Source organism: Drosophila arizonae, chromosome X, assembly GCF_054131065.1.
Source record: "Drosophila arizonae isolate 15081-1271.41 chromosome X, UAZ_ARI_1.0, whole genome shotgun sequence".
Taxonomy (NCBI): Eukaryota; Metazoa; Arthropoda; class Insecta; order Diptera; family Drosophilidae; genus Drosophila; species Drosophila arizonae.
Genome location: NC_142927.1, coordinates 11252080 through 11264854, shown reverse-complemented (window position 1 = coordinate 11264854; position 12775 = coordinate 11252080). Strand labels below are relative to the sequence as shown.

Genomic DNA, 12775 nt, shown 5'->3' with positions numbered 1-12775 from the left:
ACAAAAAATACCCAATGATTAAAAAATACAAAAAAAAAAAAAAAAACAGCAACAAACTGCACAATAACATCTTAATGTAAAAAATATGAATTAAATATAAATCGCAAAGCAAAAAAATAAAAACAAAAATTTAATATTAAACCAAAAATGCGCTAAAAAAAAAAAAAAAAAAAAAAAAAAAACAACCGAAGTGAATCATTTTTAATTTCATTATATATAAATAATTAATGCTTTTTTAGTTCTCAGCAAGTTGCATAATTTACATTAATGTATAATTTAAAAACAAAAAACATTAATAATTATAATACGACTTTAATAAAATGGGCATACAACAAATATTGTAATGTAATAAATAAAAGAAAAAAAAATAACATATTAAATTAAAAGCGAAATTTTTTCACACTTTAGCTTAATAAATTGTAAAAAAAAAAAAAAAAAAACAAATACAAAAAGAACAAAAACTGAAATAAAATGAGATTTAATTGAATTTGTTATGCAAATGAAAAAAAAAAAAAAAACATGCTTTCTAATTGACTGAAACTTCTAAACTCTCCAACTGTTATACTATAGAACAGTTTTTTTTTTTTTTACAATCGATCTTGAGCTTGATATATTCCACACTTTTTTGTCACCAATATCATTTCAAGCCAGACAGTAAGATGTTCATCCGTCCGTCTGAGCTAAAGCAGCCTGTAAAAGTTCAATAATTAGTATTCACGCTGGTTAAGATCCCTAAAATATACGAAGTTAATCGAGGACCAGGAGCAGCTCAAGCGGAACATGAGAACAACTCACTCCAACCTAATGATGTGTGCCTGCTACCCCCCAGGACTTCCAGCTACAGCATTGATGGATGGGCTTGAGCCCATAAGGAATGCCAAGCAGTCTGCTTGACTCAAAGATCAAGGATCGATCCATTCCGTAGTGCACACGACTATGAAATTAGCTAAGATTGAAGAGCGCGCATATATCCATATATCTAGGCATCTCTGATGCATGTTGAAACTATGTAAAACTCATTTGTAAACTGATATAGTGAAACTATATATAAAAAAAAAAATAAATATATAAAATAATTATTATAAGATAAATTTACCCAAGTCTGGAATCATTTACCGTATAGTATGAGCGGGATTGGTCTGAGTGCAACTATGCATACGGAATATTCCTCATATGGAATATTCTCCTATTCAGCGCTCAACATTACTTAGATTCCTCCTGGGCTCCTTTCGTGGTTTTTTCCTTCCTTGACTTTTTCTCATCCTGTACTCCTCTGACCACGTCTGTCCTTTCGCACTCTTCTCCTGCGCTGCTCTCCTGCTGATCGTTATTTCTGACTTGCTCTCATTTGGTCTTCCCTCCCCCGTCTGCCGTCTTCTCTTGACCTCGTCTCATCATCATTATAGATTCTGCCAACCCAATTGAAACGCGACATTGTATAATTTATTTATAGTCATATATTAATTTCCAGTTTTCTATGTTTGTAAGTTTTACTTGCTGCTGTTCCAGCGAGCTGCTTTCAAGGCGCTTCAATGACAGGCGACAAGGGCAGCTCGCTGACTGCCCAATAGATTGGCATTCTTTATATAGATATACTTTTTTTTTAACATATTACATATTTACAGGTGCGTGTGTGGGGTGTTACAAAAGGGGATTACAAATATAGGTATGCATTTGTAGCGATATATACGAGTAGTACACTCTGGCCGGGACTCAACCGTCGCTGACAAACGGTATTTGAATTGCACGCTTTAATATACAACTATTCAATTTTATATGAATTAGAGTTTAGACAAAAAAAAAATAAAAAAAAAAAGGTAATCAAAGACACATAATTATAAAGTCAATCACACGCGGAACACGCAGCTCCAAGCTGTTCTACAACAATCAGGTGTCGCTGAGGATATCCTTCAATATTGAGCTGGAGCTGCGCGTGGGCGCAAATTCGTTGCTGCTCATGAGCAGCGACTGCATCGGGGGCAATACCGAGATGGGGGGCGTGGCATGTCCAGTGCTTGCCGTCGTAGCTGCAGTTGCTGCAGTTGAAGTTGAAGTTGAAGTGGACTGAGCTGCCGACGCTATTGCTGCAGCAGCAGCAACATCTCCTGCTCCACCTCCTCCTGCTCCTCCTCCACCGCCGCCGCCGCTACCGCTGGCAGGTGCTTCAGTTGCATCCGTTTGCTTCGCCATGCTGAGCAGATTGGGTCGTGCCTGCGCCGTTGACTGCGGCTGGGATTCCTGTTCCAGAAACTTGACAAAGGCCTGCACCAAGTTGTCATTGCCTGCAACAAGGAACTGAGTTAGTGGAGCTGTTGCTTCAATAAGGAATTCCCAATTTACCTGAGCTGGCACTAGAGGTGCCTCCACCGCCACCGCCACCGCCACCGCCAAGTATGTTGCCCAGCCAGCTGCTTTGGGGCTTGTTGAGGCCAACCTTATCAGATTCCTGGGCATTGAAGTCCAGCAGAGATGATATCATGCGCAGCACCTGCTGCTTATCGCCCGCATTCCCGCTGACCACATAGCCAATTAGCAGGCTCTTGATGAGACTCTTGTCGATCTTGTCCGTTTGGCTGGACTCGCTGCTGCTGAGGCTCTGCTCCAGCTTCCGGTTGGCTTCCTTCAGGCTGTCCACTGTGCAAAGTACCGAAAACAAATTTGCATTTATTTATTATATAATGGGAGGCATGCAATTCCTTTCTCTCGATCTATCGATGTCTCTCCCTTTCTCTCTTTCTCTCTCTCTCTCTTTCACTCTCTCTTTCGCTTTCTCACATTGCTTAAGTCTAAGGCTTACACAAAGACGCGCGCGCGTAAATTGTTTTTTTTTTTTTTTTTGTATTTTTGTTTAAGGCGTGGCATGCGGTTAGTGCGCCCACTGCACGGCGTAGTATGACATAAGTACTGGTTGTTAGTTAATTGGCACACCAGTACCTGATGTAATACTCAACCGTACAGACGCTGATGCTGATGCTGATGCAGTTGCTGTTGCTGTTGTTGTTGTTGGAGATGCAGATGCAGATGCTGCGGCTTGTGGCTAAATAAAGCAGCTGCTTGGGGTCTATAGCTGGGGTCTGGTACGTCAGTCTGGACTCTACTACTCTGTGTGGGGCTGTGTTGCAATGCATTAACTCAACTCAAACAACAATAATATTAGAAATAATAAGGGAGTTCGTATCAAATCAAATCTTTTAGCTAACGGGCATAACAGAATTAATTAACAACAAAAATAAATTAAAAAAAAAAAAAAAATAGATCAAGACAAAAACAACAGTCGAGTACATAAAAATATGTACATATACGAGGATATAGATATACATATATGTAAATAAATATGTATATATGTATACGGTATAGGAATATATAATGTAGGCTACATATGTAAGCAATACAAAAATCAGTTTAGCTTATTTTTTTTTTTTTTTTATTTTTTTTTTTTTTTTTGTACAAAATGTGGCATATGCTGCAGTCTCGAGCAATCTCCAATTGCAAAGTGAGTGCGTCAAATAGTTAAAAATCGCTCACATTTACAAATTGAGATTAATCAATGCTGCAGATAAGAGTTGGACATAGAATATATCTATAGGCATATATATAGAAATATATATATATACGTTAGATATATGTTTATATATCTGTATATATATATAAATTCATATATATATACATTTAAATATCATATACGATTATACGATTTACGATCAACTCTTTGAAAAGAAACTTGGAAAAAAAAACAACAAAAAAAACGTTTAAGCAATACGAAAGTATAAGTAATAAAAGTACGCAAATTAAATCATACATACAAAAATAAAACTAAAAACAAATAATAGAATGCATACAATTTATATAGAGTTCACAATAATCAAATAACCATAATGATTATAATAATAATAGTAATTGTAACAATACTAAGACGAAAAGCAAGCAACAGCAAAATAAATTAATTATAATTAACACCAATTGAAAACTGTGCAGACTACAATTTTAATTTTTTTTTTTAAACTAATATGAAGATGTTCCCAATTTTGTGTTTTTTTTATATAATTTTATATTTTTTATACGTTTAATATTAACAAAAAAAAAAAAAAAAAAAAACTTTAATTTTTTATATTAATTAAAATTTTTTTTTTAATTTTTTTTAATATTTGCAATATTTTTTGATTTTCCTTTTTATTTAATATCTTAATTTTTAAATTTTGTTTTCATTGTTTTTTATTAAAAAATTTTTTTTTATTGTTTTTAGATCTAATTAAAATTGTCCTCTGCACAGTGGTTCCAATACCAGCTAAGCTATAAGCTACAAATCATAATTAAAATTTCAATATATAAAAAAAAATATTTATAAAAAAAAAAAACATTTAGTTTACAACACAAAAGGCAACTTGAAAATTTCTGAAATGTGTTGGTTTTTTTTTTTTGTTTTTTGAAAATAAGTATTAACTGTGTCTGTGTGTGTTTGTGGGTAGTAGCAACAGAAGGAAACATTGGGTTATTCTTGGTCTGGTGGTGCTAGTGTTGGTGTTGGGTTAGTGCAAGCAGACGGACGTGGTTGAGGGCGGTGCGGGCGTACAAGCTAATTGGATTATGGGTTCGTTCCGATTGGGTTTACCTGCTCTCTAAAGACCAACTTGGGTTAACAGCCAATATGCCAATTGCCACATGCCGTAGGTGCGATCTTGCGTGTTTTTAATTTAATTTTTTTTTGTTTTTTTTGTAATTTTGTTTGTTTGTTTGATTTGGTTTGTTTCAATTTCTTTTGTTGTTTTTATTTTTAAGTTTCTCTTTGATTTTCTTTTTTTTTTTTGGTTTGCGCTTTGGTGATAAAATGCAATTCAAAAAAGTATATACCAACTGAAATTCCGAGTGTTTCATATTGGGCATTGCTCCCAGAATTACCAGCTGATATTTACCTTTGAGAATCGGGTGAGGTGACAGCTGGTTCTCTCGCTCTTGCTCACACACTAACAGCCATGCACACATGCTAGCTCACTCACACGCACACTCAGTCAATCACTCACTCACTCTCTCTCTCTCTCTCTCTCTCTCTCTCTCGCACTCTTTCACACCTCTCTCACACACTCGCAGATAAAGCAATTAACATTCAAATAGAACTTGGTGCGGGTGTATGCGTGAGTTCGATAAATAGATAAGTATATATGTATATAACAGTTGATTGTTATACATATAGATATGCATATAGGTATGTATAAAGATTAGGGTCTGCGTGGATCGTGGGTTAAGAGCATGCCGATAACGTAGCTAATATTAAAGGGTATTGCTAATTGCATAACTTGAAAGTTGATTGGATGCAGAATTGATGATGCGTTTTAGATACACGAAACGAAATTGCCGACATTTGTGGAATGGGGGTTCGGGGAGTGGGGAGTGGGGGGTGGAGGGTGGGGGAACCAGGCGGGTGCGGGTCGACGCTGGGAAGTGTTGGGTTAGTCATAATCCATGGACATGCCCGCTGCCTGTGCACTGACTCACCTTCGTCGCGCAGCACAGCGATGGCCTGCTGTCCGGCCTCCAGCTGATCGGAGAGCCGGGATGCGGCACGTAATCCCTGATTGGCCTCAGCCAGCTGCTGCTGCAGCGCATTTAGCTCCGACTGCAGATGCGCCTGCTGCTCCAGCTGGGCCTGCATCTCGCGTCGCATCCGTTGTGTGGCCAGCGTAATCTCGTGCTCCTTGTCTAAGTGGAAGAAGAGCAGCAGAAAATGTCAGCCAATGCCAATTGGATTCCAATTGGGTCCACTTAGATTTGATGCTTACCATTCTGAAATTGTTCCAGCGCACACTGCAGATTGGTTAGGGCCGCCTGTTGCTTCTGTTCGCGGTCCTCGAACTGCCCGATTTTGGCCAGCAGCTCGTCCCGCTGCTGCAGCAGCAGCGCATGCTGCGCCTGCAGCGTCTCCGCCTGCTGATTGGCGCGAATGCTGCATAGAAAATCGAACTGTAAAACTTTGCGTCTTATCTGATCGAAGCTAATTGAAAAGCCCTCAAAGTGCTCAAGCCGGAATTTCGCTTCACACTTGTAATTAGTTTGTTTTCTGCTCGCAGCTGACAGCTGTTATCGATAACAATCGAAATGCTAATGAGGCGACACACACACATGCAGCATATCGAATGCAATTCGAGCCGCTGGCAGCTGGCGAACTCGAATTCGAATTCGAATTCGCCTCGCCACGTGTCGCCGCCATCGAGCGTGACCGGCCGCATTCAAAATGGCCGCCGTCGCCGTGACTCAACGTGGCCAACAGACACGCTTATCGCCAACTAATTTGGCAAAACGCTAATGAGCCGAGCTGAACGCTAACTCACCTGGCTGACGTGTAGGCGGTGCTGGATTTGGACACCTCGCTCTGGAGCGCCGCGTGCTTGGCGCGCGCCTCGTCCAGCTCGCGCTGCAGCTCGACGCTCTCCTGCGTGTGCAGCTCCTCGATCTCGACGAGATGGGCGCGCAGTCGCTCCAAGTCCCGTTGCAGCGTCGCCTGTTGCTCCTGGGCCTCGGCCTGCTGCTGGTGCAGCAGGCGCTGATTGCTCTGCTCGGTGAGCAGATTTGTGGTGAGTATGTCAGACTTCTCCTTGAGGAAATTGATCTGATCCAAGAGCTTCTCGCGCTCCTTGAACAGATCGCGCAGCTGCTGTTCCATCGGCTGCAGTCGCTGTATTTCCGCATAGTACTGCGTGTTCTCCATGTGCTTCTGTTGCAGCGCCTTGATCAGCTCCTGCTTCTCGGCGTTCTGTGTAGCGATCGACTGCTGTCGCTGAGCGATCTCCTCCGCATGCAGCGCCCTCAGCTGCTCCAGCTCCTGCTCCTTCTGCTTCACATCGACGCCATCTGTCGGCGCTTGCTGCAGTGCCTCCAACTTGGCCTGCAGCTCGTCCAGCTGCTGCTGGAGCTGTTCGCTCTGCTCTGCCTTAGCCTGCAGCTCCAGCTGTGTTGCCTTCAGCTGATTGCGCTCCTCCTCCAACTGCGTCAGCTGCTCTGCCCGCGCCTCCAGCTCTTCCCGTAGGCTCCTCAGCATGGGATTATCCTTCAGCTCGATCTGTTGCTGCTTGCACAGCGCTTGCAGCTCATTCAGCTGGGATTGCAACTGCTCCTGCTGCTGCAGCTGTGCCGTCTTCTCCGCCAGCTGAGTGCGCAGCTCAGCTGCCTCCTTCAGCTGTAACTGCAGCTCCTCCAGCTCCACCTTGAGCTGCTCGCCCTGCCGCCTGCTCTCCAGCAGCTGAAGGTCGCTCGACTGCAATTGCTCGCGCAATTCCTCCAGTTGCTGCTCGGCTTCTGTGATGTCGTCGGACTGCTCCTGCAATTTCTTCAGCTGCGCCTCCAGCTCCTCGCCTCTCTCTGTGCTCTCGTGCAGCGCCTCCTGCTGGGCGTCCAGCTGGATGTGCAGCGTGCCCACTTCAGCTATGGCATCTTCATTTTGTTGTAACTTCAGCTCCAGCTGCTCCTGCTTGGCACGCAGTTCCACTCTAAGCTGCTCCAGCTGCAGGCCCAATTGCGCCTCCTGCTCCTGCTTGGCCAGCTGCAGGTCCTTTAACTCCCGCCTCAGCCGCTCCAACTGATAGCTGTCGGCCTGTCTGTGATTACTTCTATCCAGCTGAACTTTGAGCTCCTCTATTTCCCGTTGCTTTTCCGCCAGCTGCGCCTTCAGCTGCGCCTCGCCGAGCAGCTGCTGCTGTTGGTGCTGCAGCAGGAGCTGCGACTCCTCCAGCTGCTGCTCGAGCTGTGCGATGGTCTCCTCGTGATGCTCCTCGATGGTCTCCAGCTTGTTGCGCTTCACCTTGTCCATCTCGTTGAGCAGCGCCTCGTTGTTCTTCATCAGCTCGTCGCACTGCAGCACATACTGCGAGATGTCCGCCTCGAGCGTCTTCTTGTCGTGCTCGGCAATGAGCAGCTGCTTGCGCAGATCCATCACGTCCCGCTCGGCCATGTCGAGGTGCTTGAGGCGGTCGTTCAGCAGGTGATAGGTGCGGTCCAGGCTCTGTTTGGACTTGTCGGCCACCAGCGCCTCGAGCATCGCCATCAGCTGCGATGAGCTGCTCTCGGCCAGGCTCAGGGCATCCAGGTCCAGGTCCATGTCCAGGTCAGTGATCTCCTGCTTCTCCTCGGCAATGGCCTGGCGGAACTTCGCCTGTGCAATGCTCGAGTCCAGCTCCTGGCGTAGCTGGCGATTCTCGGCGCGCAGCGCGCCCAGCTGCTGCTCCAGATCATTGGCGTGCGTCTCCTGGTCCGCCTCGGCGTTCAGCTTCAGCTCCTGGTTCTGCATCGTCAGCTGCTGCAGCTTGCGCTGCAGCTCCAGCTGCAGTTGCTCCTTCTCGCACTCGCTGATGCGCAGACGCGTCTCCAGCTCGTCCAACTGCTCATTGCGCACATTCTCCGCCAGCTGCCGCTCCAGCTGGGCGTCCTGCAGCTTGGCATTGATGGCCGTCATCTCGGCGATGCGTGACTCCATTTCGCCGAGCTTGTTGAGCAGCGCCTCCTTGGTGGCATCCACATCCACATCGGCGTCGGCGTCGGCGTCGGCATCTACATCCGGATCGGGGTCTGGATCCGAGCTGGAGCCAGTGGCATCTGTATTGCGTACGACTATAAACTCGTCCTCGCTGTGCTTGCCCGTGGAGGAGCTGGTCGACGACTCGGACGTTTTCTTCTCCTTGGACTGCTTCACCAGCTCCTCCAGCTCGCGCTGCAATTTGTCCCGCTCGGCATCCGCTTGCCGGACGCGCTCGATCAGCTCACCGTTGTCGGCGCCCCGCTTCTCCAGCAGCTGCTGCATCTCGGCCAGCTCCAGCATGCAGCGCTGCAGCTCGGCGCCCTGCTGCTCCACACGCTGCTGCAGCTGCTCGCGCTCCAGCGCCACGGTCTGCTGTTGCTTCTGTTCGTTGGCCAGCTGCGCCTTCAGGCGCGCCATCTCCAGCTCATGCGCCACCAGGCGATCGGCCTGCAGCTGCTTCAGCTCCTGCAGCTGCGCCTGCAGCTCTGTCTTCTGGCCCAGCATGTTCTGCATGGCCTGCTCGTGCTGTGCATCGAGCATGTCCAGCGAGTGGCGCAGCTCCTCATTGTCGCGCTCCAGACTCGCAATGGTCAGATTCAGCCGAGCCACATCCGGTGTGTCGGGCAGCGCCACCTCCACCAAGCTCGCATCCGATGCGCTTTTGCCGGGCCCTGTGGCTGCTGCCTCCGAGCCAGCGGGCTCCCAGAACCAGCTGTCCTCCACATTTTGATCATCGCCCGGATGCTGCACAGGGAAGACCAATAAAATGAAAAGTCAGACCAAATGTTAACTCAAGCTAAATATATATAGGAAATTATACACATGTATATGGACTATATTCAGCGAGCACAACTGTACTGCTCGAGCACGTTGCGCATGCGCCCCGTTGCCCCTTGCCCGTTGCCCGTACCTCAGCTAGAAGAAAGGGTCTCTAGCCGAGGCACGCAGTCAGGTGGCCGAGCGCATGATAATAACGATTTTATGAGAGACGCCGACTATCGTGAATCGTGAATCGTGAGTCAAAAGTCGAGCAAGCCGACTACAAAATGGCCGCCAAGCGGCGACCAGAGGAAGAGCGCTGCAAGGGCTGACGACAACCTGACGACAATAAATTGGCTATAAAAACCCATGACTGACTTGATTTGACTTGGCTTGGCTCGGCTCGGCTCGGCTCGGCTTGGCACAAAACTAACGGCGCTTCAAGTGTCAATTGTGGGCGTGGCCGGAGCCAAAGCGCATAGATCTTACGCATATACCGCAACGAACATAGCAGCAGCAAATAAGCCCGACACTTGTGCAAATTGGGTTATCTACATGCAGAGACAGTAATAGCCATGTAATCAACTGTATGTGTGCGTGTGTGTGTGTGTGTAGTGTGCGACTGTAGTGTATGTGTGCGTGTGTGCGTGTGTGTGTGTGCCTGGGTGTGAAAACACTTGTGTTTCATAAACAAATATTAGTCAAATTATTCATTCAGTTGCTCGACTCCATAAGGCTATAGCATTGTCTCGCTCGCACACACACGCACACACCTAGGTGCTCTAGAAAGCTGGTCATGAGCAACAGCCACAGCTAGAGACAATCGATCATTTTGTGCGTCAGTGGAACATGCCCAGAATTATGATATGATATGATATGATATGCTATATAAATATCTATATATGTATGTATGTATGTATGTGTGTATACACATATTTATCTATATATCTATGTAGTGCCGGTCAGGACTTAAGTCCACAGATAAGCATATAGTTACAGATACTCACACACACACACACATACAGACACACAGACACACTCATTATATAGCGCATACGCAGACGTAATGCAAACACAGCAAAACCTAACAACAATAAACGAGAGCTACAGCAACAGCAACAGCAACAACAAATTGTGGCAAACAAATGAGCAAGAGGAAGAAGCAGACAACAGATAAGATAATGGGGAAATGCCAAAGCAAAGACGCCAGAAAAAAATACAGCTAAATGAGCAGCACAGCGACTGCTAGAAGACTCGAGACCCGAAAATTCCAATGGGATATGACATTATGGATAGAGTGGATCGACTGAACTGCGGTTGCTAGGTGGAGCGAATGTGCCAAATGTGTGTAATCCAAGAAGAAGACAAGCACCAGAGCCAGAGCAAGTCCACAAATATATGATATTATTATAACTGTATTCTTATGCATTCAAGCTCATCAAATTAAAGCTGAGCCAGCAAAAACAGAAAAGCATAACAAATATGTTCAAGCGCATAAATACTCTATAAAGTTTTATGGTTCTCTTCGGTACATGCTATATAGAACCAGCTATAACCGGCCAACTAACCAACTTCAGATTATAGCACATTCCCTACAAATACCCTGTAAATTTAACAAATTTAGTTTTGGATTTTTATTTAATTTTGTTTTTAATTATCTAAGAAATTCGCATTATATAGAGCATTATATATAGGAAGGAAATGAATGACGGATGCACCACTTGAAGAAATGTACTCTGACCTCTATATATTAGGTGAATCATCATTGAATAACATTTGAATATCATATAAGAATTAAGTAAGCTCGGAGGTCTTTCAGTTTTATCTTGAAAAATTAAGGAATTAAATCAATTTTTATTTTAATAAATACCTAAATGAGATATCGGAAAAATCTATTACAATCAAAGTACATATAACAACATAAAAATATATTATACAAATCTAATTTTTTTATTGATAAGATATATACACAACTTACTGAATATTTGCTCTACTAAAATCCCTCTACCAAAATCCCACTAAAATAAAAAAAACAAGTAAGAACGTTGCAGTCGGGCGTTACCGACTGCGGAATACTCATTCACATCCCATCAACAATTTAGTAGTTAAGTTTCGTTCTAATACTGTAGAATATACAGGTTTTTCCGATTTGCCACGCCCCAACTGGGCGTAGACACCTCATTTTTGGTCAGTTTTTAGAAAGAGATAACGTTACCCTAACTGCAAAGTTTGAATGCTTACCCTAAAAAATGTGAAAATTGCAGGGTATTTTTCGATATGCCACGCCCCCAAAGAGGCGTAAAAATTATTTTTGGGGAATCGATAGAGGAGGCTACCAGTAACTCAACTATCCAAATTTTAAGCTTCTAGCTATTATACTTTAGGAGATATAAACTTTTGCGGTTTGCCACGCCCCCTGTGGGCGGACATATATCCGACAAAACTTTTTGGTCTTGGGTGATCAGTCCGAGTATATATACAAAATTTGAGGTCTCTGTCATCAATAGTGTCCAAAATATAGGAGAATTTAAAAAATCACTATATCTTCAGGTCCGATTTGCCACGCCCCCAACGGGCGTAGACTTATAATTTATCTTCAGACTTTATAGAATCATACCATTAGCTGACGTGCAAAATTTCAGCATTCTAGGTTTACAACTTTAGGAGATACAGTTTTATCCGATTTGCCACGCCCCCAATGGGCGTAGATATATCCGCCATAGCTCGTGATCTTGGGTGGTCAACGCGGACCTACATACCAAGTTTCAGCTTTCTAGCTCTTCAACAAACATGATTTCTGGTATATCGGAAAATGCATTTTCCTATTTGCCACGCCCCTAGTGGGCGGATCGGGAAAATACTTTATAAACCGGAGATATACACGAGTATGTGTTCCAAATTTCAAGTCTCTAGCTTCAATAGCGCCGAAATAGATTGCGTTCATACGGATAGACGGACAGACGGACAGACGGACGGACGGACAGACGGACAGACGGACGGACAGCAAGACGGACATTGCACAAAACCAATATACTGATTCACTTTCGTGAATGAGTATAAAAATTACATAGAAAACTGGTAAAAACTTGTGTGAATGTTTCCTAGAATGTCTAATAAGGTGGCAAGGGGACGCACTTCCAATTTTTAGATATGGGTTCAACAACATATTACTGAACAAATTCAATAAAATGTAAGCACACATGTTCATAATCTACCCAGGAGTCTTATCAATATATCGCCGGAATTTCGAAGGGCGCGAGCGGTGAAAAGTGCAGAAATACGAGGAAAATAATAAAAATAACTAAATTGAACAATAGTTAAATGAAATACATTTAGCGTGAAATCATTTCGAGGGAATTATTAAACACTTTATTTTTTTCATTTTTGGATTTTATTGGATTTGTAATAGGTCTTCGCGCTGCCATCGCCCATTGCCTTTGGCATTGCCTGGGGAAGCTTATCTTATCGCCGCACCATAACATAACCCAGCCCAGGGCGTGTTGCGCGACACCG

The 12775-nt window shown here is 44.2% G+C and overlaps 2 protein-coding genes across 52 annotated transcripts in view; one reads left to right on the top strand and one right to left on the bottom strand.

Moving 5' to 3' along the window:
• Positions 1–186, top strand: part of para (sodium voltage-gated channel paralytic) — an 84793-nt gene extending 84607 nt beyond the window's left edge. For all 50 annotated transcript variants that reach the window (XM_089473888.1, XM_089473869.1, XM_089473864.1 and 47 more), the window contains one exon: positions 1–186. This exon is cut by the window's left edge and continues 9655 nt beyond it. The gene's annotated coding sequence lies outside the window, so the exon portion shown is untranslated.
• Positions 187–1434: 1248 nt separating this feature from the next.
• Gmap (Golgi microtubule-associated protein) overlaps positions 1435–12775 on the bottom strand; it is a 31904-nt gene continuing 20563 nt past the window's right edge. For both annotated transcript variants that reach the window (XM_018015684.2, XM_089473927.1), the window contains 5 exons: positions 6324–9247; positions 5775–5938; positions 5491–5694; positions 2341–2634; positions 1435–2282 (listed from right to left, as the gene is read on the bottom strand). In XM_018015684.2, the coding sequence (XP_017871173.1) occupies positions 1888–2282; positions 2341–2634; positions 5491–5694; positions 5775–5938; positions 6324–9247 (3981 nt within the window). In that variant the 3' untranslated portion in view covers positions 1435–1887. The remainder of the gene's footprint in view (positions 2283–2340; positions 2635–5490; positions 5695–5774; positions 5939–6323; positions 9248–12775) is intronic.